The following is a 22,963-nucleotide window of genomic DNA, read 5'->3' on the forward strand; positions in this document are numbered from 1 at the left end:
AGTGCCAGCGACTACTAATGTACTTTGATTGACGCGAATACTGTTGCACATTCCCGAATGTATGCGAGTGCCAGTGACTACAAATGTACTTTGATTGACGCGAATACTGTTGTACATTCCCGAATGTATGCGATTGCCAGCGACTACTAATGTACTTTGATTGACGCGAAAACTGTTGTACCTTCCCCAATGTATGCGAGTGCCAGCGACTACTAATGCAGTTTTATTGACGCGAATACTGTTATGCATTCCAGAATGTATGCAATTGCCAGTGACTACTAATGTAGTTTGATTGACGCGAAAACTGTTGTACCTTCCCCAATGTATGCGAGTGCCAGCGACTACTAATGCAGTTTTATTGACGCGAATACTGTTATGCATTCCAGAATGTATGCAATTGCCAGTGACTACTAATGTAGTTTGAATGACGCGAATACTGTTGTACATTCCTGAATGTATGCGAGTTCCAGCGACTACTAATGTACTTTGATTGACGCGAATACTGTTGTACATTCCCGAATGTATGCGAGTGGCAGCGACTACTAATGTACTTTGATTGACGCGAATACTGTTGTACATTCCCGAATGTATGCGAGTGCCAGTGACTACTAATGTACTTTGATTGACGGGAATACTGTTGCATATTCCTGAATGTATGCGAGTGCCAGCAACTACTAATGTACTTTGATTGACGCGGATACTGCTGTACATTCCAGAATGTATGCTAGTGCCAACAACTACTAATGTACCTTGATTGACGCGAATACTGTTGTAAATTCCAGAATGTATGCTAGTGCCAACAACTACTGATGTACCTTGATTGACGCGAATAGTGTTGTACATTCCCGAATGTATGTGAGTGCCAGCGACTCCTAATGTACTTTGATTGACCTATAAATAGCCGGCGGACTTCGTCCGTGAGCTCCAATTCGAGAGCCGACCACTTTTCTCAGCACTGTCATTTCGATTTAAATATTGCTTGTCTTTCTTGGCACAAGTTCACCAACAGAAGTGTTATATTCTCGAGTCACACTTTTGACAGCTTTTGATTCGTCACCGTCACCATCACGTGACAGCGTCTCAAATGCAAAATTCATTTTGTTTTAAGTGAAACTCATGGATTACTGTTTGGTGTTGTTATGAAGCTATAGTGCATCGGATGCGCAGCTTCCTGACAGTGATCATATAATGCTGGGTGCGTTGAACTGTTGCTATACAGTTACGGCGCTGTTGTGCTTAGTGATGTCACTCGACCGCGGAGTAATTTTTTTTTCTAAGCGCAGTATTGTTTTGGCCTTGTGGATTGTCCCATCGTTGTTCCTCGCAAAATTCGTATCGACATTTGTCGATATAATTTTTTAACATATATTTCTCTATGACGTTGACACAGAAGGATACTTCTCCATCAGGGAGAGCAACTTCTGCGAACGGCTACCATTCGGATTCGGAAGATGTTCGAGAAATTAGAAAGTAAAATTCGTGACTTTCAAATATAGCAAATCTTTAAATGCGCAAGGAATATCCATAACATGAGCAAGAAAGAATATGGGGTTTACTCCCAAATGTGTAAGAATCAATTCTGACCGTCAAACGTCGTTAACTTTCCCGTTCTTGAACATTTCTGAGCACGGTATTTACGAAGTAGTGAGCTGATTATTTATGCTTAATTTTTCGCTCTCGTACAAGCTCGTTACTATACTGATTAATGTGTTTTTATGACCACCCCATGCCAAAGATTTATAAAGGACACAAACCCTTACTCAAAGTTTTGCGCAGGCTGTCGGTACGCGACCCTAACATTGTGAGACAGCGAAATTAACTTGAAGATGTAGACGAAGGATGAATTTCACTGGACTCATTCTTAAATAATTTCTTTTAAACATTTTTCTGTTTCTTACTTTCCTTTGTTCCTGCAGTTTTCCTTAGTTAATTTTCCGTTTCCATCTTCCATTCCCTCCTCCATTCCCCCTTTCAATTCGGTTCTTTTTCTACTTTCCTTCATTCATGCGAAAAACCCGCTTTGAACCTGGCCGCCCCGGTCCGGTCACCAGGTTCTGAGTACCGGGAACTGCCGTGAGGTAGCGCTGGCGGGCTGTGACATCATCGACGCATCGACGCGCGCGAGGTCCGGACCAGCGTGCCGTCTCCATGGCGACGGGCTCGGCGGCAGCGGAAACCAATCCGCGTCGGGCGCTGGTGCAGCGCTCCGGCGCGGTAGCGGCCGAAAAGAAGAAACAAAAAAAGGAAAGTATCGCAGTCGCATAGCGCAAGAAAAAAAAAAAAAAAAATCACCGCGCATCGAGGGAAAGTGCGAGTGGCAAGAGTGTGGGTGTGCGTGCGGGAGGAGGCACCGGGGTTCGAGCGCGTCGTCGGTGCTGGCATCGGCGGGGTACGCGCGCGCGGTTCCCTCAGTTCCATGTCTGCCGGCGCGAGCCGAGCTCGTCGCCGTAGCAGTACCGCGGAGCAGACTCACGTCGATGCCGGAGGAGTGCTACGCAGCCCAGCGCAGTCTACGACTGCGGCGGCGGCGGCGACATGGGTTGCAGACGGCGACATGGCCGGCGCACCGTTGGTGCACATTCGCTGTCCTCTGCTAGCCTTGGGCAAGACAGACGACGAGTTCGGCCAGACGACGCCCGCACGTTGTCGTTCTCTCTCGCCCGGTGTGTGCATCGGAGGCATCGGCGGCGTTGACAGCCCACGGGAGTAGACATGGTTTCGTACTCTGCGTCGCCGTCGATGAATGCCACGAAAAGCACCACCACGACCGCGGCGGCGGTGCCCTACCGGGACGTGTGGTTTTGGTGTCGTCTGCGGTGATGAACCGTCGTCGTCTGGAAGTCCTCGTCGGAATCGTCTGCTCGAGGATCGTCACGTCTGCGTCGTCGTCGTCGTCGTCGTCGTCGTCTGGTCGCCGCTGCCGCGGCGTCTGCTCTTTCGGGTTGTGATTGTCCTTTGGCTGAACGGCGGCCCTCGGAGGGGCACCGTCTCGTCGGCCCGGCGGCATGCCGGGGGGCCGAAGGGGCCTTGTGGCCCCGCAAAACACCTTCCTCGAGAACATCGTCCGGCGTTACAACTCACTACGTGAGTATATACGAACTCGTCGCATGTCAACTCTATCAACTTCACCTTGATTTATGCGCAACACCGTCGTCTGCAAAGAGCCCTGAAGAACAGAATGCACTCGTGATCTATATGAAAGGATATAGCAACTTCGGTTTTTCAAGCAGCGATTAATTGTGATGCTAGTGATTCGATCCTGGCGAATAAGTATAAATCGAGTGCATTTCCTACTGAATATTTAATACCCTTGAACATTTCAGTTCGGAAGAGCTGTCTAACCGCTATGCTCTGTTGAATGCAAAGTTGGGCGTGTGTCACCTGTCGTATTGTTGACGAGTGTACTTGCGAAAGGTCAACCGGGACTTGCCCTTTCTTTCTTTTTGCTTTAGTTTCAGTTGCAGACAACCTACACCCGGTGCAATGAAATGCTCAGTAACTATAGGACGTAACATATACGACATAGCCGTTTAGTATTCATGGTTTTTATTTAAACCTTGGGCTGTTTTTCAGCGCTTCTCCTTCATCAAATATTTCCCTCTGTTGCGCGCGCTCTTAAAGGTCAACTACGGAGCTTCGGTGAAGTGAACTTAAAGGTCGAGTCTGTACTTTCTCATGGCCGTTCGTGGCAGAATTATAGTCTTGACGTAATGCTTTCGCGCTGGTGGTATTGAGCCGGGATATTTGTACCCTTTGTATATGCAGTGCGAGTAGATGCGAAATTGACCACAGGATCAATATTTCAACGACGATTATTGCAACGGTAGAAGTTATAATGTAAATCACTGGTGCGTTCTAGAATATGATCGTGTTCCCGAAGTTGGCACGCTGTTACTCATTTCTAAGCTTATCTCCAAGACGCTTGTTCAATAACAATTTGCAACGCAATGTAGTTGCTTTTTTTCATAGTGGCCCTCATAAATAGTGAACTCAGACTGCCTGTAGATCAGACTTAGACTTAGAGTAGGCTACCTGGCCGCCTTATAAACTTGTCACTTTGGCCATATATGGTGTACAGACTAACTTTATAGACATCGCATTCACAAGTTTAACTGTTTTGGACTTTGTTCAACACACTTCTAAATTGCTAGCCTTTAAAGGTGTGCAAGCGCGATAGCAAAAAAGAAAAATGGTAGGCAATAATGTCACAAGCCGTCTTTCCATATACATTTTGCAGACGTCGTATCGAAGCGCGTATAGATTTTCTTCAAGAAGTTTAAATGTATCGGACTTTGTTCGACACAATCCCAAATGGCTAGTTTTTAAAAAGTGCGCACGCATGATAGAAAAAAAAAATGTTAGGCAATACGTTCAGAAGTCATCCCTTCATAGACATTTTGTAGACGTTGTATCAAAGCGTCTATTGATTTTCTATAGACACTCTAAACGATATTTGGGAAGGGTCTGACGCGTGCCAAATCCAATCTCCGGTCTTCCGTAAGCGGGGAAGGTGACCCGGTCTCAATTTGTCCGACACATCGGTTTTCTTTTTCTTTTATTTTTTTTTTCGACGTCCACGCCCTCGGAACGCGTTCCTCATTGATTAACGCAAACCATCGGAGATTTGTTGCTTTCGTTTTCGACGCGCTAAGCGACACGCAAACGCTGCTACACCGGCGCCCGCGGTAACATGCTTCGTCTCAATTCACGACACGCGTCGATCGACGCGGGTATAGGCCCGCTTGCGCAGTGAACACCGCTACATTTGCGCTACTGTAGAGGTATAAAAGCGGTATTAGGAAAACCTCTTTGAGCAGTATACGCATCAGCACTGCATCCGAAGGTGGAGGAGATCGTTTACAATCAAAGATAACAATGAGAAGAAAATTGAAACGGGGCACTAGGTAACATTGTGTGTTAGAAATAAAGCAACGCTTCAAATCAATGCTTCGCATTTTGTACAGTTGATTCCGATTTATTACAGCGAAGCTGTCCATAGCTAGGGTTCTATGCATTTTTTGTGTCCGCCAACAGATCGGCGTGTGCAAAAGCTCATATGCCGAATTTGATGCAAAATCGCTTCATTCTTTGCAAGCATACACAATCATCACTTGGGTATGCATTTTGAGTAGATTATTTATTTATTTATTTATTTATTTATTTATTTATTTATTTACTTATTTATTTATTTATTTATTTATTTATTTATTTATTTATTTATTTATTTATTTATTTATTTATTTATTTATTTATTCTGCAGGCGATGCCTGACCCAAGCCGCAGAGCATTAGAAAAGTTGACAGAAAAGCGCAATTAAAAAATGTTGTGCAATCAACAACGCCTCCGAGATATTCATTCAATGCAATTACTACAATACAAATGGATTCTATATACTGACGAATTCTGCATTGCATACACTGAAGCCCCGACATAAAAAAAACAACAAGGAAATGTTAGATTCTTCAAATTTCCTTACGGGCATCACACAGAAATAAGGAACGTGCATGTCATGCAATAACAGCAAGGGAAACAACAAGCGAAGAAGAAGGAAATGCATCTAAAGTGCTGTAAAATTAGGTAATGGTACGTACGACCTGTTTTCGGCGCATGCTGATCAAACTGTGGCGTATAGTTCGAGTAGACGTGGCTTTTCAAGCTGACATGGAACTGACCCGGCTGTCAAACCCTGATTTCAATTGATTTCAATTGATTACATAACCTCCTTAAGCAGAACAATACATCGACAAGCGGTAAAAGCTTCTATGCGAATGCAAGATGACGCTGACTACAATGAAATACATTTTCTCACGATAAGATTGAAAATATCCTATAGGAATTTGCATAATTTATTAGCTTTCCTGCTCGGCGTGGCGCACTCTTCAGGAACTATTAGCATTACTGTTGCATGCAGGACTTAGTGAGATTCTGTAACTGGTTTGTGATTTTCTTTCACATTTTATCGATCATGCCTGGTCATCTATTACGTACCGAATAGCATGCCAAGTCTGTCCCATGCAGGCGCCAATCAAAGCAGTCCGGTATAAATTCATTTTCCCCACACTTCATGCATCTTCAGCACCATTGAAAGCGTAAAGCAGAAGAAACGACTGAGAAAGTTCAATTCTTCAGTGAGCTTTCCCAAGTTTTACAGAATGTGGACTCCGCGCGAAAACTCTAAACAGGAACGACGTTTACGAGAAGGTCAACTATTTCATGTCTAGATATAGTCGGAATGTGCGTATACATACACTTCAAAAATATACCTGATATAAACGTGATATAAATCATTGTGAAAGAAAAAAAAAACGCTATGAATGAAGTGAACTAGCCATCGTGACGATATACTGACGCTGAGAGCAAACACCCTGCCCGTCTACTTTGTAAACTCGTTTTATTAAAACACTTTACCCATATCATGCAAATTTGAAGCGAAGATCCAATCAGAAGTGTTTGATGACGTATGCGGCTCGTTTTGAGTAATGGTATTTTAAGCAGTAGTTTGCTTTTGATAGGATAGATAAACTTAGAATAATAATCAGAGTTCTGTGTTGCCCCCGAAGGGGCATCGCTAATGGTCAAGGCCCTTAGTCCAGGGCTCCGCTGGCTCTTGCCATCTTCTCTGCTCTCTGGATCAGCTTGAGCTGGTCGTCGAGGGCCGAGCTGGACAGCAGTGCCTCCCATTGCTCCCTCGTGGTGTTCGTGTCGTCGTGTTCTATGTTGTCTAGCGTGCACTCCCACGTAATGTGGTATAGGGTTGGTGGGGCCCCACGCCACGGGCAATCGTCCCTGTAGGCCTCGAGTGTATGCGATGTAATACGTGTAGGTCCGTGTAGGCCTGTCTTGAGCCTACACCAGGCAGCGGCATCCTCCCGTCTCTAGTTTTACATGGGTTGGTGCTTTTGAGGCGCTCTCTTGGCGTGTACGATTTTGCACACCGCACCCAAAATGGGCCATCTCTATTGGATAATCTCCCCACTTATCGTTAAACTTGCCTCTCTCTATCTCTCTCTTACAAGCATTCCTTACTAATCCGCGCGTTTTCTTTCATGTTGTCAGTGAGGCATCACATCGCGAAAAACTCGTTGTTTCTTCATTTTTTGTTTATTTCCTGTGCGAAGAAGCCTTGTTTTCGCAGAATATAGTATATATAGAACCCAAAATGGAGAGCACACGCTTTAAATACGGACGAAATCAATTAGGTTTATGCAGTGCTTTTGTGCAGCACCGCCACGTTTAGTATAGCTAGCTAAGCAGGTTAATTCCCGGGCCGACTCGTGATTTGCATATTCAAACAGATAAAAAACAGTAGAAATCAATCTCATTAGACAACCAATGAGCCGGTCCGAATAGAATTCGTAGCATATAAGAGAAGAGGGTGGAAGGAAAACAAATATTATAGTGACCTCGGGGAGCCGATTACGGATTTAAGGCCTGAATCACACTACACAAAGCGCTGAGAGTTATAGGGAGCATCAACGAATTGAAAAACGAAGTCCACAACTCCATAGCGCCACCTCAGAACTAGACATCGGAATTATGCATGCTGCAACCATCAGAAAATACACGGTGAAAATGTGTTGACAGGTAATTAGTTTAACAGGAACCTCGACGCCAACTCCGCTTTGTTACTCCCCAAGATATTATCACGCGTACTTTTGTTTTGCATTTCTACGGCTACTGTTTTTCACACCCGACCGTCACTGTTATCGATTTCGCGCCCGGCACAAAACGCGCCTTCTGTGTCCGAAGATTATCGAATGCTGTCTTGCGCCTTCTATAGCAAGGTATTTCATCCGATCAGATTGCGAGGGCGCCCGACACCAATGCTGCTGTTTCACTCTCGAAGCGCGAGCGGCTATTATAGAACGTAATGCGACACGGGGAGGACGGACTCGGTCCGTGAGATCAGGACCCTTATTCACAAAAAGATCTTACGCTAGAATTGTTCGTAAGAGGGATATCCATCCACTCCTGAGAAGTTACGAACAAAAGGCTTTGTGAATTCGGCCTCTCAGATTTCGGCGACCGACGACTGTGCTCGCCGCCAAAGTTGTACTTTCAGATTTACCCAGATTTCAGTTACCCAGCCCACCTGGGTAACTGTGCAGTCCATAGTACAATGGTTAGAACATCAGGCTGCTGTGCTGAGGGAGCAGGGTTCGAACCCAACCGTCCTGTCAACTTGGGTCCCTGAGTAAGCGCCAATGTGTGTACGTATGTGGCGCTCTTCAACGAAACCTCTTTCACGCCGACATGGATCCCTGTAGATGCGTAACTGGGTGGATACCGCTGTTCATTTAACTTCTTTTAAATTTAGCGCGCTGCTTCATAAATAGCAGGGGCGGTATTCTGTAAGAGTCTACTTAGTGGACTGTCCATTTCGGTTGTCGCTGATTGGCTGCTGTTTGACGTGCATGAAGGAGACTGGCTGGCCACCTTCCTGCACGTCAAGCAGCAGCCAATCAGCGACAGCCGAAATGGACAGTCCACTAAGTAGACTCTTACAGAATACCGCCCCAGGGCTCAGCAAGTGGCCCGTCAATATCAATTAAGTACTCCAGTCCATTAAATATAAGCAGCACACAGCGAGCCAGTGACGAAAATAGTAAACACGGAAGCACGTCCGTTCATTGCCATCGTCACCCCATTCCTCGGGCGGCTTCACTGTTCAAAATATTATTACTCCGTACAGCGATTGCATTTTGTGCGTGTGTGTGCGTGTGCGTGCGACGCTGCTTTGCCTTCCATTTTTTCGCGTTGGTTCGTAATCAAGCGAGACTCGCTCGACCACAACACCCCGAGTGGAAGCCGCGCGGCAGATCGCGTGCTGAACAGCGATGGACCAGCGAGCGGCCGTTACGAGGTCGATTATTCAAATGCGCGGCGGGGAGTTGTTCGCGGAATTGGCATTCTGCGATGCGGCGGCGCGGGCCGTACGTATAATTTCCGGGCTACCGGTTCACTTTGGACGCTGACCGAGGTGTAGACTCCAGGGTCCATCGTTCGTGGGGCTAAAGAAGAAGGAAGTCGCACGGCACCGTTGTAGTACTTCCAATTGTGGCGCCGGTCTTGAAAAGCTTTTATCGAGACGTGTCTTTATAGATAAATAGTGTGGAGGTATAGTATAAAAGTAATAGGGGATAGACAGATGAATGGATAGATAAACTGGTGAGTATCTACGTATAAGGATAGAAAGATAGCCACACTGACAGATAGATAGATAGATAGATAGATAGATAGATAGATAGATAGATAGATAGATAGATAGATAGATAGATAGATAGATAGATAGATAGATAGATAGATAGATAGATAGATAGATAGATAGATAGATAGATAGATAGATAGATAGATAGATAGATAGATAGATAGATAGATAGATAGATAGATAGATAGATAGACACCTCCATGTAGCGTGTTTTTGAGACCGGATAATTATTTTGTTAAACAGATAACTTCGGTAAAGCGAAAACACGAAATATTCATAAAAATAGCAACATATTTATTAAAGAGCAAGAAATATGTAACTTTTGCCTGGGCATGCACTAATTGTAGACAGCGAGCTCGTTGAGCGAGCCTTGTGTTCCCTTCACGGATGCCTCAAATCTTCTTAAGAGGCAAACGGCGTCTGATACTTGAACTGAGTCCCGACGCGTGCCCATACTTTACCCAGCATTTTCACCTCAACGCTTCCCTAAATCCTGCGAGACGCTCACTTTTATTCGTTGCTTCGAGGTTTCCGACAGGTTAGGCTCTATGAATATGTGTCAGAGAATAGAAGTCACGTCGTTTAATCCAGAATTACGTAACAATGGGCTTCGTTAAATCAAGCTGTGACCGTATTGGTTTAAACTGCATTAGCAACTTACATTTGCGAAGTGACAAAATCGGCACTGCAGCCCTGATAGCCAGAAAGGACGCATGAGCGAAAGGCTGCAGTCCAACGATAGAGACAGAGTGCAACTTTTTTAAGTGAATCTTTTAATCCGAAAGCATTATATGTCCCATGAAGTAGAAAAGCCGACGTTGTAGGCGACGAGTGGTACCAAAGATCATTATCAGTGACGCCATCAGCGTCTTCTGTGACGTCAGTAGTATACAGAGCTAAAGTTTAAATAAGTTAGAGTAAGGTGACTTAAGGTGGAGTAATGTGAATTCAGGGGAAGTGATTGAAGGTGGATCAAAGTGGATTAAGGTTGGTACTAATTACAGCAAGGTGAATTAAGGTGGAGTTGTGAAGGACACGTGGCAATGTACGACGTCACGTATTGTGGACGTAACCAATTAATTAGAGAAGTCGTAATGCTTTCGCATTCAAATCACGTAAGCATACTTAAGTGACTGTCAACTGTCAGTATCCGATATCTCTTTGTGCTGTATGATGTTGCACCATTCGATATGCTTTTACTGACAGACCTGCATAGCCTATGGAAAACTCGTATATAAGGTTAAAATGCAGAAAGGATAATTTCTTCTTCTTTCTTCTTTCTGGGGTTGTACGTGCCAAAACCAGTTCTGATCGTGAGGGACGCCGTAGTGGAGGGCTCCGGATTAATTTTGACCACCTGAGGTTCTTTTAACGTGCCCTACAACGCAAGCACACGTGCGTTTTTGCATTTCGCCTCCATCGAAACGCGGCCGCCGCGGCCGGGATTAAAGGATAATTTCACGAGGCCACAGTCACAGGTATACTTCAATCGTGCCATCGCTAAGTGGCTCTTTGAGATGATTGCTTTGTGTTGATGATGATTATGATTTCCCATACTATGGCACATACCCACATTGGGGGGGGGGGGGGGGGGATCGTCCAAGAAGCAACCTGGTACATATAAAATAAATAAAAACAATTTGGCAGAAACCCTTAAGACTGCTTACGTGTGGGCATGCGAAAGCATTATACCGTTTGTAGACCTCGCAACGTAATATAACCGCGCTCACGCCGACCTTTTGACAGCGGTTGTCTGCGGTCATCGAGTGGGATCTATTCATATTTGCTTGTGCGCGCTGACACCATGCTTGTTAATTCAGTTAGTAAGTGAACGTGTCCAAGTTGATACTAGCGATAAAAGTAATATTCTTACTTCCGCATAGCTCTCTACGAATTTGCTATCGCAATTGATGCTTCACCTTTCGGGCGAAACTGCGACTCTTTAATTCTTATATCGTCGTTAAACTAAGCACGACGTAACTACATTCACCAGTAGCTAGGTTTCAACCAAATCTCAGCAAAGTATTTGTCCTTGTTCTTTCATTACGGGACTGGCCGGAAGGCATGTGCAGCTAAAAAGAATAAAAAACAAAAAAAAGACATTGAACAGCTATGCATCGAGTAGGACGTTGTTGCAACTTCCTCCCGGACAGCTAATCCAGTGTCTGGTCGCAGCCCCAACAGGGGCCCGCAGTCCTACCGGCCGGTGACGTCAGAACCTAGCGAGAGCTGTCCAGCATGCTCATGCGAACATGCTACACACGGCACCCCAGGTTGGGGAGACGGCGTCGCAATCTCCGCTAGGTTTCAACCCACCTCCTCCCGTTATTCATGGTGATGCATGTTTTGTATCCATGACCATGAAACCGGTGCTTACTTGTAGGTTATGGGTGGGTCAAATATTTTCAATACGTTACAGATATTCCACTCGCTGTGGAAATCCGTTTAAGAGAAGTTCTTTTTGGTGTTCGCGAAATACGCTGTTCTCGGTTAACGACCATTTGTAACTATAGAGCGCACGGCCAAGTTGGCCACATTTTCACCGGAGGACGCCCATAGCTTCACATAAAGTTGTGGCGCTCGAACATGCGGATCCAACACATGGCGAAGGAATGGCGACGATAGAAGGACAGCGGCGGTATACGACGGCTATACGACAAATACTGTATGACGTCAGCGGAATGATTACGACAGAATGACGACGACTGAACAACCATGACGGCCTGACGACAATCGGATACCGACGACTGCATGATGAGGGTGGCTTGACGACGACTGCATGACGACAATCCCAGCAAACCACGAAGATGACGACAATCCCAGCAAACCACAAATATCCTTTGGACGTACCACAATTCGACGCTTTCGTCAGGAAATACAAGACAAGGCTCATTGAAAGCCAGTGCCGTGAGAATTCACATTTTCCTCCTTACAAGCAGCGTTTTCTTGTGGGTTGGCGACTTTCCGTCGACTTGACGTTAAGTCCCTACGCACCTTTGTGAAGGACATATCCAGTAATCCATCTCCGTGCGTTCTTGTACAACGGCAGCTCTTCATGGTTGAATATGTACGGCGTCTATAAACAAGGGGACGACAAAAAAAAAAAAAAAGACGGCTGTGATTCTCGTTATTCATCCGGAAATTGTTAAATACTGCTACGAAGTTACCACAACGGAGAAAGAGAGAGAGAGAGACAATCTGCCTGTGGAGCAGACGACAGAGAAGACGGGTCTGTCTTGTACTGGGGGGGGCTGTCCACCATCTTGGCTACTGTGTCTCTCAGTGTAAATACAGCGTAAACGGTCCCGCATTGTGTCGTTTTACGTAACATCTTTGTGGCGGAGGTGCGGGGTACGCCAATGTGACCATCAGTTCGTTGGTTCGTCGCGAAGCTCACGCAGCACCGTTGAACGCAGATGTTTAGGCACAACGAGTAGCAGAATGGGCCACAATCCGAAGGAATGCATGCGGAAGAACGAAGGAGAGGCGTAGGATCGTAACAATACGCGCTGTTCGTGCGCCCCAATGCACGGACGCGAGCGTTTTGGCGTTTCACCCACCATCGAAATGCGGCTGCCGCAGCCGGTGCCGAATCCGCGACCTTGAACTCAGCAGTGCAACGCCATTGCTACTCAACTACAGCGGCAGCAGCTGAGGGTGTTAGTTGCGTGCCACGTTGACTTCATTCAATTGATAAAACTAGTTCTTTTTTTGCGTGCGATAGCTGATACCAACTGCGTTTGTTTGTCATGCGTTCTCTTCGTTGTCTTGCAGGCGCACGCGTGGTGCGGTGTATACAGGGTGTTTTATTTTACCGTTAGCAAAATTTTTATTGCGATAGCAATTATATGGACCACTCAAAAGCAGATTCTGCCGTCCGGCGTCGCCGTCGCCGTCGGCGTCGCCGTCGCCGTCGCCGTCGCCGTCGCCGTGAGGTTCCGTATGACGTCATTTGGAGATGAAATCGTCGCCCCGGCGCGCCGAACGCTGTATGTGCGAGTGAAAGGCGCGAGGGGCGCGTATTTCACGGGGAGTGAACGCACGGCGAGAACAAACGCGCGTTCTGCGCCGTGCTCGCTAAGGGGCTGCAGAAGTAGGCGTCTCGTTTCCTCCTTTACAATCACCATAGATGTATAGCAAACGCGCCTTCCTTCCGGACGGCGAGGCTCCAGCAACAGTCACCAACGCCGCACGCATTTTGAGCTAACGCGGGCAAAACGCCGATGGCGTCGACAACAGTTCTGCGTGTTGTTGCTACCAAAGCCGCTCACCTTACTTCGTATGGCATTGCTGTGTTGCTATCGCATTCATTGCTTCGCCCTTAGGGCGAAACTGTGACATTTTTTTAATCACCCGTGGCATGCAGCCCAGTTCTACTCCTTCAGCTAGATTACTCTCAGAGGCAGACAATCTTTGCACGAGAAATGCTAACGGGTACTTAACTAATTAATAAGTTTTAGTTGGTTAACTCGTAAACTAATGTGTACTAAGCCCTTTTCCGGAATGAATCTCTACTTGATAACAAGCCCCTGCGTTGCGCCGCTCACCTTCATCCTTTCCTTCACGGCGGCCTGCTATTTTTACCGCGAGTTTCCTTTAGACCCTGCCGAAACAATCGAACCGCAATTTGCGCGTACTTCGTTCAAGCTAACCCATATAAGCGCGCGACGCACCTGAGCACTCACCTTTCGCGTTGGCGCTTTTCTGCGGCAATCTGGGCAAAAGCCATTCAACGCCGTTGGGATTAGCTCAACAGTCACGGTATACAGCGAAAGAGTGCTAATCCGGTGTCCATTACACGCCCCGCGAACCCGCGCGATCTGGCCAGATTGTCCGACTTTGGCCGAGGCTTCCGTGTTGGCTTTGGGCCGCGTCGCGAAGGCGGTAAATCGATTAGTCAGACAGATCTGCTTTCCGACTTGCACTTGGTTGTATACTCATGCTTATTCCACCTTTTAGTTGTCCTTGCTAAGTGAAATACCGTTGGCTATGGATATGACTATGGTTGGCTGTGGCTATGGCTAAGTGACTACGGCGTTGCGCTGCTGAGAACGAGGACGCGGCTTCGATCCCGGCCGAGTTTCTATGGGCGCGGAATGCAATTGCCCTCGTGTGTGTCCCGCGCGTTAAAGAACACTAGCGCGGTTTTTGCACCCAGAAGTGTGGAAAGAAAGGAACGAAGGGTTAGCGAACGAAGCACGAGCACGCTAGACCCTTCGTTCTTGTCTTTTCGTTTGGCACTTCGATGCTTCGCGATGCAATAATCATAAACTTGGATCAAATCGCTATTTTTAAATGAGCACTATAGGTGCGCATAATTAACCCTGTGTCTGCCACGGCGTGCCTCATAATCAGACCGCGGTTTTGGCACGTAACAACTCCGATTTGACCCACACACACACGAAAAGAAAGAACTTTCGTATCTACGTGGCCCAATGAACATTCGTGAGTTTTGTACTAAAGCGTTCATCAAACGAAGTGTTCATACAAGGTGGCGCCTGAAACATTCTTTCTCTAGTGTTTAGAAAAAGTTTATTTAAACAAAAGACGATACGAACGCTGAGTCACAGTGACGGCACAATTACACTAGGACGATAACACATACAAAGTACGAAGCACTGTATACACGGCACGTATTCGCAGAAATGTCCGAGTCCACACTCACTAACATGTAACCAACTGAAAGTCATATACCCGCCGCGGTGGCTCAGTTAGCTAAGGCGTTGCGCTGCTGAGCACGAGGTCGCGGGATCGAATCCCGGTCGCGGCGGCCGCATTTCGATGGAGCCGAAATACAAAAACGCCCGCGTCCTTGCGTTGTAGTGCACGTTAAAGAACACCAGGTGGTCAAAATTAATCCGGAGCCCTCCACTACGGCGTGCCCTCATAATCAGAACTAAAACCCAAGAAAGACATTCAAAACGATACTTAGAAACGAGCAAAACCTTTGCCTTGGTTAAACATGGATGGTCTCCTTAGACCTTCATAATAGCTCAAGGGAACACAATGATATTGTCATATCTTTTTTCAGTTGGCAGTTGTTCAAATCTGACAGGCAGCAGCGCTACCAACGTTGTTCTATGCCGCCGAATGTCTTTTAACCTATTTTGCTAATATAATGTTCAACAAGCCGCACGACAAGCATTTTTAAAACTCTATTGGAGCGACCTGACACACAGTTTCTCTCAACTCTTAGAAAGAGTGCTCGCGAATTGCGAACACGTATCCCGAAATTGGTTCCCATAACGAGATGTAAGCACGTCCGCTTTCAAATAAAACTTGTGCTCTGGCCAATCCAGAAGTTCCCCATTGAATTACGTCTGAAATGAAGAAAAATTATCACCTCTTCCCACTGCTATAGGAAGGTCTGGATTAAATTCGTACGAATAAAAAAACATGGGAGCAAAGTCCGACGGACAGAGATAGATAGATAGATAGATAGATAGATAGATAGATAGATAGATAGATAGATAGATAGATAGATAGATAGATAGATAGATAGATAGATAGATAGATAGATAGATAGATAGATAGATAGATAGATAGATAGATAGATAGATAGATAGATAGATAGATAGATAGATAGATAGATAGATAGATAGATAGTGACTATCCACGCGTGATATGTCGGGCAGGCCAGCTGCAGTTTCTTTTCTCGAACATTTTATTTCGTCGCCTCCGTGAAGGTATATCAGCGATAAACGGTGTTTTACTCCTTGTGTGCAGTTGGCTGCCGCCAGAGGCGCTGGCTGATAATGTCCACTAGAGAGCCTACATGCAACGCCGTTTTAAAACGGTGTTGCATGTAGGCTCCCTAATGTCCACTTTTTCTGTGTTAGTGTCAGACTATATGGACGACGTTCTTGCTGTGGTTATTTATCGTTTCTTATTCACGACGAGCCGTGAGTATGTATGCGATCGTGACATTTTATTTCCTTCTATTATTGTCGGCATCAGCTTTTATTTGTCGGTTTCTGGTTCCTTTGTTTTTCTCCTCAGCGGGTGTTTATAATTCATAATGCCGAGATAACTGGCTCTTCGTCTTCGGTAGCCCATGTTCCCAGGCTATGGCACATTTTATATAACAAGAAACAAACAGCAATGGTATACATTTTGTAACTTTCAAGAAACGGAAGAGCCGCGTAGGACAAGGCGCTGTGTCAGCATAATGCAGCAGCTTTACTGAAAACCACCGCTGCACACTTCGTCTTCTAGATGTAAGGACGCCACCTTCTTCTTTATTTTATTATTATTATTATTATCATCCTCGTTTTAACTCAGGTCGCGTTTCTAGGACGCGCCGAGGTCCTCTACACTGTTCGTCCCCAGAAACGAATGAGTGAGAGAGAGAGAAAAAAAAACACATAATGCAATAGGGGGACGTCGAGCACTGCCAAATGGCGAAATTTCCATCTTGGGCCGTTGCCAGCTAGTCAAGCGGCTGCATCGCCTTGTGTCTCGACACCCATCGTGGCGTCGTTGCGATGTGCAGGGACCGCGTACTGGTTCCGCTCACCGTTTGTGAAACGCCGTACCCGCCGTCATTCTTTCGTTACCTTCTTCTTTTTTTTTTTTTTCGTCGTCTACGAATTGCCCCAGAAGGACGTCTCGATCCCGTACTCTGTAAAAACGGGTCGACCACTTTCCGCGCCAGACATTTCTACTTTTACAACGATAAGTCTTACAAGAACTTCAGGCAATTTTGTGGCGTTTGTATTATGCATTGATTGATTGACTGATTGATTGATTAATTGGTTGCGTGCTTGTTTGATTGATAATTTAGTTGATTGATTGGCATCGCAGTGCTTAATTGAGAGAGAGAGAGAGAGAGAAAAATACAATCCTGAATGATATACTGGAGATTATAGCTTGGCTGATCGCCTGACGGGCTGCGCTAGGTGCTGGGACACACACACACTGACTGATTCACTCACTCACTCACTCACTCACTCACTCACTCACTCACTCACTCACTCACTCACTCACTCACTCACTCACTCACTCACTCACTCACTCACTCACTCACTCACTCACTCACTCACTCACTCACTCACTCACTCACTCACTCACTCACTCACTCACTCACTGACTCACTCACTCACTCGGGTCTCCGGTATGAGCGCAAGTTATCCCTGACAATGCATCTCGCGCTTCTAATAACTCTTTTGTTGCTATGGCGGAAATGAACCCTCCAGCATCGCAGAATAGAACACCACCTGCATCAGCCAAGATGAGCACATCTGGCCTTTGTTATCCCCGTCAACCCCGGCACGTGCACCAAATGGCGCGTCCCAGTTCATGCTTTTTCCTTCTTTCTTTTTTTTTCCTCTTTAGTTGAGGCCAGCGTGCACTTCGCGCAAGGTCATTTAAGCATGTGCGTTCTACACTTGCGAAGAAGGTCGAAATTCTGTTGTCGGCAGGCTGCTTTTACGGAAGAACAAGCGCACGGCTTTGATACATAATTTAATTTGGCGCACGCGTTATCCGCTGAAACGACTCAGTCGTTATGAAGGGCAACCGCTGTTTAATGTTCTTGGTACAACCATGAGGCACTACTAAACCACGGTGGAATGGATATGAATGGGGAGAAAGCGGAAATGTTCGTTCTCCTGTTTTTGTAACTTTTTTTTCTTCCTTTTTGAAACAAAAGCGACCTCTATATGGCCAGGGAAGTAGCGCTTCATACACTGAATAGACCTCACTATAGACTCCTAATCACGGTAATGCAGCGGCTTTAGTAATGGATACTATGTTTCGGTGTCAGTAGCTCAGCCCCGTTAGCTGACGTTACCACCTCTCTAGTTAATGCATGTTACTACTAAAGGTGCACGTTGGGTCAATGAGTGGGGGGCTCTGCCACAGAATAATAAGGTTCCAGGTTCGATTCCCGCGTTCGGCGGCCGTATTACGATTGAGGCGGAACGCAAGATCACTCGTGTTCTTAGATATAGGTTGGCATGTCGAACAGCCCCAGGAGCTCGACATAAATGCCACTACGGCATTTCGTAGAGATTTGTTCTAGTTAGATAACCGCACAGTTAAGAAAAAAGTGGCAGTTTTGCCCGAAAGGCGACGCATCAATTGCGATAGCAAATTAATAGAGAGCCATACGGAGTAGGGATAGCAGTTTTATCGGCAGCATAAACTTGGACACATTCGCTTACTAACTGAATTAACAAGCATGGTGTCAGCGCGCACAAGCAAACATGAAGTAGATCACACTCGACGACCGCAGCCAACCACTGTCAAAACGCTGGCGTGAGCAGCGCGGCAGCAGCATGCAGCGAGCGAAGGTTCGTGCGGTCTATCGCTTCAACGGAAACTGAGCGGCGAAAGCACAGCACATACAAAGTAAGAGCCGTGTGGAGACTCGCTTTCCAGACAGGGTGCGCGCGAAAGCCCGCACCCGCGCAAAAGTACAAGTAGGCAGTTGCTGGCAGAGTAGAAGCCGCACTCCCTACCTCCCGCGCTGCCTTCCCGCTTTCCTTCTTTGGCGTGGAAGATTGAGTCGCCAGTTCCCCTTGCGCCCGGTCGCAAGATAAGCGTTTGGCGCCGCAGCTAAACGTCACCTCCCCTCCCTCTCTCCCATCCCCCCACGGCCTTTCGCGCGACGAAAGACGTCGCGTTTGCTCTCCGCCGTGCGTTCGCTCTGCGTGAAAGCGCGCGTCCCTCGCGCGGTTTCACTTTCAGCATACGGAGTGGCGGCGACGGCGACGGCGACAACAGAAATCCGCTTGGAGTGTCGATATAATTGCTATCGCAATAAACAGACAGCAAATATGGAGCAGTTAATATGGGGACGAATGCTGCAACGATCACTTTCGGCCACAGTGTTGCCTCGGCGATAGTATCGCCGCCAGGCGCGCGCTGATTGGCTGGCCGAGGAAAATCGGATGACGTATTGCTCAACTAGCCAATCAGCTCATCCGATATTGTACAACCAGCCAATCAGCGTGCGCCTGGTGGCCAAGGGGATAGTATCGCCGTAGTGGACCGTCGCAGAATACGACCCCATGATTGCGTCTATCAGATTTAAATCATTTCTTTCGCCGCGCAAAGCAGCTACGGTTTCATTGTTTTTCCGACAATGTAACGACTTCCGGCGACAGAAGGTGGCCTTCGCAGGTACAGGGAGGACGATAAAGCCTTGGAATGCATTGTGTGTGTGTGTTTTTGTTGCGCGGATCGTACCTTCGTGCAGGTGGAGTAGGACAAGGCCGGAGGTTCAGCGCGATAACAAATGAATTAATTCCGGCATAAAAAAAAATTTCGTGGCGACTAATCGGTAAATGCGAGAGAAATGAGTGAGTCGTTGCATTGTTTCACTAAGGGAGTGACACATTCATTGACTGGTTTGGCATACTGATTATGTGACTGATTGCGTCGATTGATTAGTTGACCTCTTTGAGGTCCTGGATCTATGATTTAACTCTTTCGTTACCACTAAGGATCTGCTAATTTTTGGTGATATTATGTTTCATCATTTTATTTCAAGACGTAGTAGTCGCAACGTATACTGCGATACGTAAAATCATAGCCTGATCACCGGTGCTTCGAACACTCAAGGAACACGAATGAAAGTTATAATTTGCTGCAAGTAAATTACTACTTGCAGCAGTACTGGTACTGCAAGTAAAAAAGAAGTACAAGTAGTGCAAGTAAAAAAGAAAATCTGAAATATACGAAATGTGCACCTTGTTCCTAATTCCAAACTTTCGTGAGTCATATCACGCAAAAAATTATTATGAACATTTATTGGCCCCAATACTAGCCATAGTGACGTCCGTGCTATGCGGGAAAACGGTAGCTTTGCAAATGGGAAAACAGGGAAGTTCTTATTGTACAAGGAGAACTTGTGTTTACTCATTGCAGCAGGCACTTTGTTTTTTACTGCATTCTTTAAACTTATTTACATATATTATGCACATAGAAGTTAAACGCGTAAAAAGCACAGACAAGATAGTCAGCGTTGCGAGTTTCCAGTGATTGAATGGAATGTTGAAGTTTATTTTCGTAACGCTGTAAAGACGATTCTAAAACCTTTCTGTTTTTTTTTTTTGTTTTGTTTTTTTCGTATGCATGCAAATAGTTTTTCGAAAGAATGCTTCACCACTCCAAACTGATTTAGCGCTGCTTTCCTAGTGTTCCTATAACGGCGTTTTATCACCGCAGTTTCGCTATAGAGGAGCGGAGAGGGCGTTGCTTTCTCAGCGGAGAAGCAGTGCGCGGCTAATTACAGCCGAGGGTTTCGGTGTAGCGAAATGACCTTGAAGCTACGGTGCGGCGCTACTCGTGTACCGACCCGCATGGTCATCCGAAACAACCCCAAGAACACGAAGGAGGCTTTCTAATTTTCTTTTTCATTTCCCCCCAACCGTGTAGTAATTTCATTTACGACAACCGCCGCGATTTCGTTCTCGGAGAGAGTCCAGGGCCGCCGAAGGCCCCGGCCTCCCACACCGAGTGTTTTGGCACGCGCATGTGTGTACGGTCTCCTACGTATGTGCCGTAGGCAAGGGTGGGAGAGGAGGTTCTAAAGGCGAGGGAGAGGGCGGGGGGGGAGAGAAGTAGAAAGGGAGCGGCGTCCGCGTTGGCGCGAAGCCCGCGAAGCGTTCGCCTACAGTAGCTGCTGAGTGAGTGATACGGAGGAGTCGCGAGAAAGGGGAAATGAGAGAGAGAGAGAGGGAAGAGTGGAGAGAGAGTTACGGTTGAGCGCGACGCGACCACACCTGCGGCTGGTTGGAAAAGAGAAAGAGTTGGGGGGAAGGGGATAGGGAGGACGGGAGTCCGTAGAGGATCGATGTCCTCAGAGACCGTGACGCGGCCGAAACAGCCAGCGGGTGGCCTTGAAAACCGCCAACCAACACCCTTCCCCTTCCTTCCCTAGCTGTCCGCCGCACCGCTCAGGCGAGCCCAGTGTCAGAGTCGGTTCGTGGTGTGTGTGTTTTTGCCGTGCTTCCACCACCCTTCTTTCCCTGGAATTCCCGTTGTATAGCTTCCTTTTCTGACCCTTATGTGCGGCTCGCTCGATCCCTAGCTACCGCGTATGCACTTCTGTGTTTGCATTTCGCCTTCTTCCTTATTAAATGTTAAAATGGAAGCTTGGCGCGAGATGGCGGTGGCTATCCCAAAATAATAGGTAATAAAGACGGACAAAAACACAAATATGTAATGAAAATGCAAAGCATTGTCAAACGTTCATAACGAACTGGCAAAGAACTCACAGAGCAAGTCTGTGGATTACGGAAAAAAATAAGGAAAAAGAAATGCTATAAAAATGCAAGAACAATACAAGCATGCATAGGTAACGCGAACATTGAGAAAATTAAATATGCACATTAACTGCTGTTCACGATTAATCTATCAAATCTACTATCTACGAGAAAATCCCGTAATGTCTTGAGAGCTAATATTCATTTGAGGGGCACGACCAAGGTCCAAACACTCTTTGCTACAGCCATAACTCGTGTTGTATATTAAACCCACACTATGAACGTTTTCTCCACGTGAAAAAAATAAATATCGGCCTATCCCAGGAGCAATAAGCAGTGGCAGCTATCGTAACATCGTAAAGTTATAGTTGTTTAAATTTCTGTGTTGCTCGAGAGAGAAAAAAGAAAATGGTAAAGTATAGGGACTGTTAACCAGCAAAGGTGATTAGGTTTGCTAGCCTCGAACCAATTTGAGGGGTTTAACGACCAAACGCAAAGCAAGGTCCATGAGAGACGCCGTGGAAGCGGGTAATAGAAAAAACAAATGAAGACTTCAGACCCTCCTTATTTTTTTTCTTGATTTTATTCGGAAGCGCAGTGATGACGCCCCGGTTGAGATGTTCGATCATTCTTGAGTGAGGCATGTTACATCGATTTACCTCTGCCGATAGCCTCTTCCTTCGTAGCAATCCCTGAAGAGTGCTTAGAAAAGAGGTTTTGAAACTACTACACACAGAGTGCAACAAGCAAATATTAAGCGTAGTGAAGAAGAGGGGTGTGTCTTTCACCGACGCTTAAGGGTTTCCTCTGCGCATGCGCCGTGAATCACTTGCGCTGAGTGACGCGTATTGCACGTGAGCTGCAATACATACGTATCATCTAATAGCAAAAACGAAAAAATTCGCATGGCTCATAAACACCGATGGTTCGCAAGTAGGCTCACTGACAGGAACCTGTCTGTATTGAAAATGGTATAACGGAAGCTGACTATCACTCTGCACATATCAGGGCTAGTACAGAACACGTAGCACTTAACTACTCTCGTGAGGGAGAAAAAAAGTGATAATTGAACTTTGTGTATAATAACGATAGATTGTCATAGAGATTATCAAAAAACGACTGACAAGCCATCCATCCATCCATCCATCCATCCATCAATCAATCAGTCAATCAATCAAAACAATATTAGCACTTTATCGAATACGTTATTACGAAGCTATTTGGATCGATAGCTAGCATGCCTATATTGGCTCCAATAAAAAAAAACTGCGTATGCACGTCTGATGCACAGTAAGCAGCAATAACGTATCAAGTGCATACTAATGATTTGGTAAAACAACGTCAACCTAGGTGGTAGCAGCTAGTATATTCAACATGGCATTTCATATAACATCCCTTGCCTTGCAAATGCCACAGCAGTCAAACAAAATAAAAAAGCCCACCATGCTATTTTCTTCATCTAAAGAATATTCATTTTCACACTGGTTTGATATTCCTAGAATATTTTATGTACACGGTGACAGATACCAGCAAACTTAAACGG

The 22,963-nt window shown here is 46.1% G+C and overlaps 1 protein-coding gene across 1 annotated transcript in view; it reads left to right on the forward strand.

The window, feature by feature from the left end:
- Positions 1 to 2,368: 2,368 nt before the first annotated feature.
- The window catches only part of LOC119458788 (potassium voltage-gated channel protein eag), a 130,326-nt gene continuing 109,731 nt past the window's right edge, over positions 2,369 to 22,963 (forward strand). Inside the window, exon 1 of the mRNA XM_037720650.2 lies at positions 2,369 to 3,084. Coding sequence (XP_037576578.1) covers positions 3,006 to 3,084 — 79 coding nt within the window. The 5' untranslated portion in view covers positions 2,369 to 3,005. The remainder of the gene's footprint in view (positions 3,085 to 22,963) is intronic.

This window comes from Dermacentor silvarum, chromosome 7, assembly GCF_013339745.2.
Source record: "Dermacentor silvarum isolate Dsil-2018 chromosome 7, BIME_Dsil_1.4, whole genome shotgun sequence".
NCBI classification, from domain to species: Eukaryota; Metazoa; Arthropoda; class Arachnida; order Ixodida; family Ixodidae; genus Dermacentor; species Dermacentor silvarum.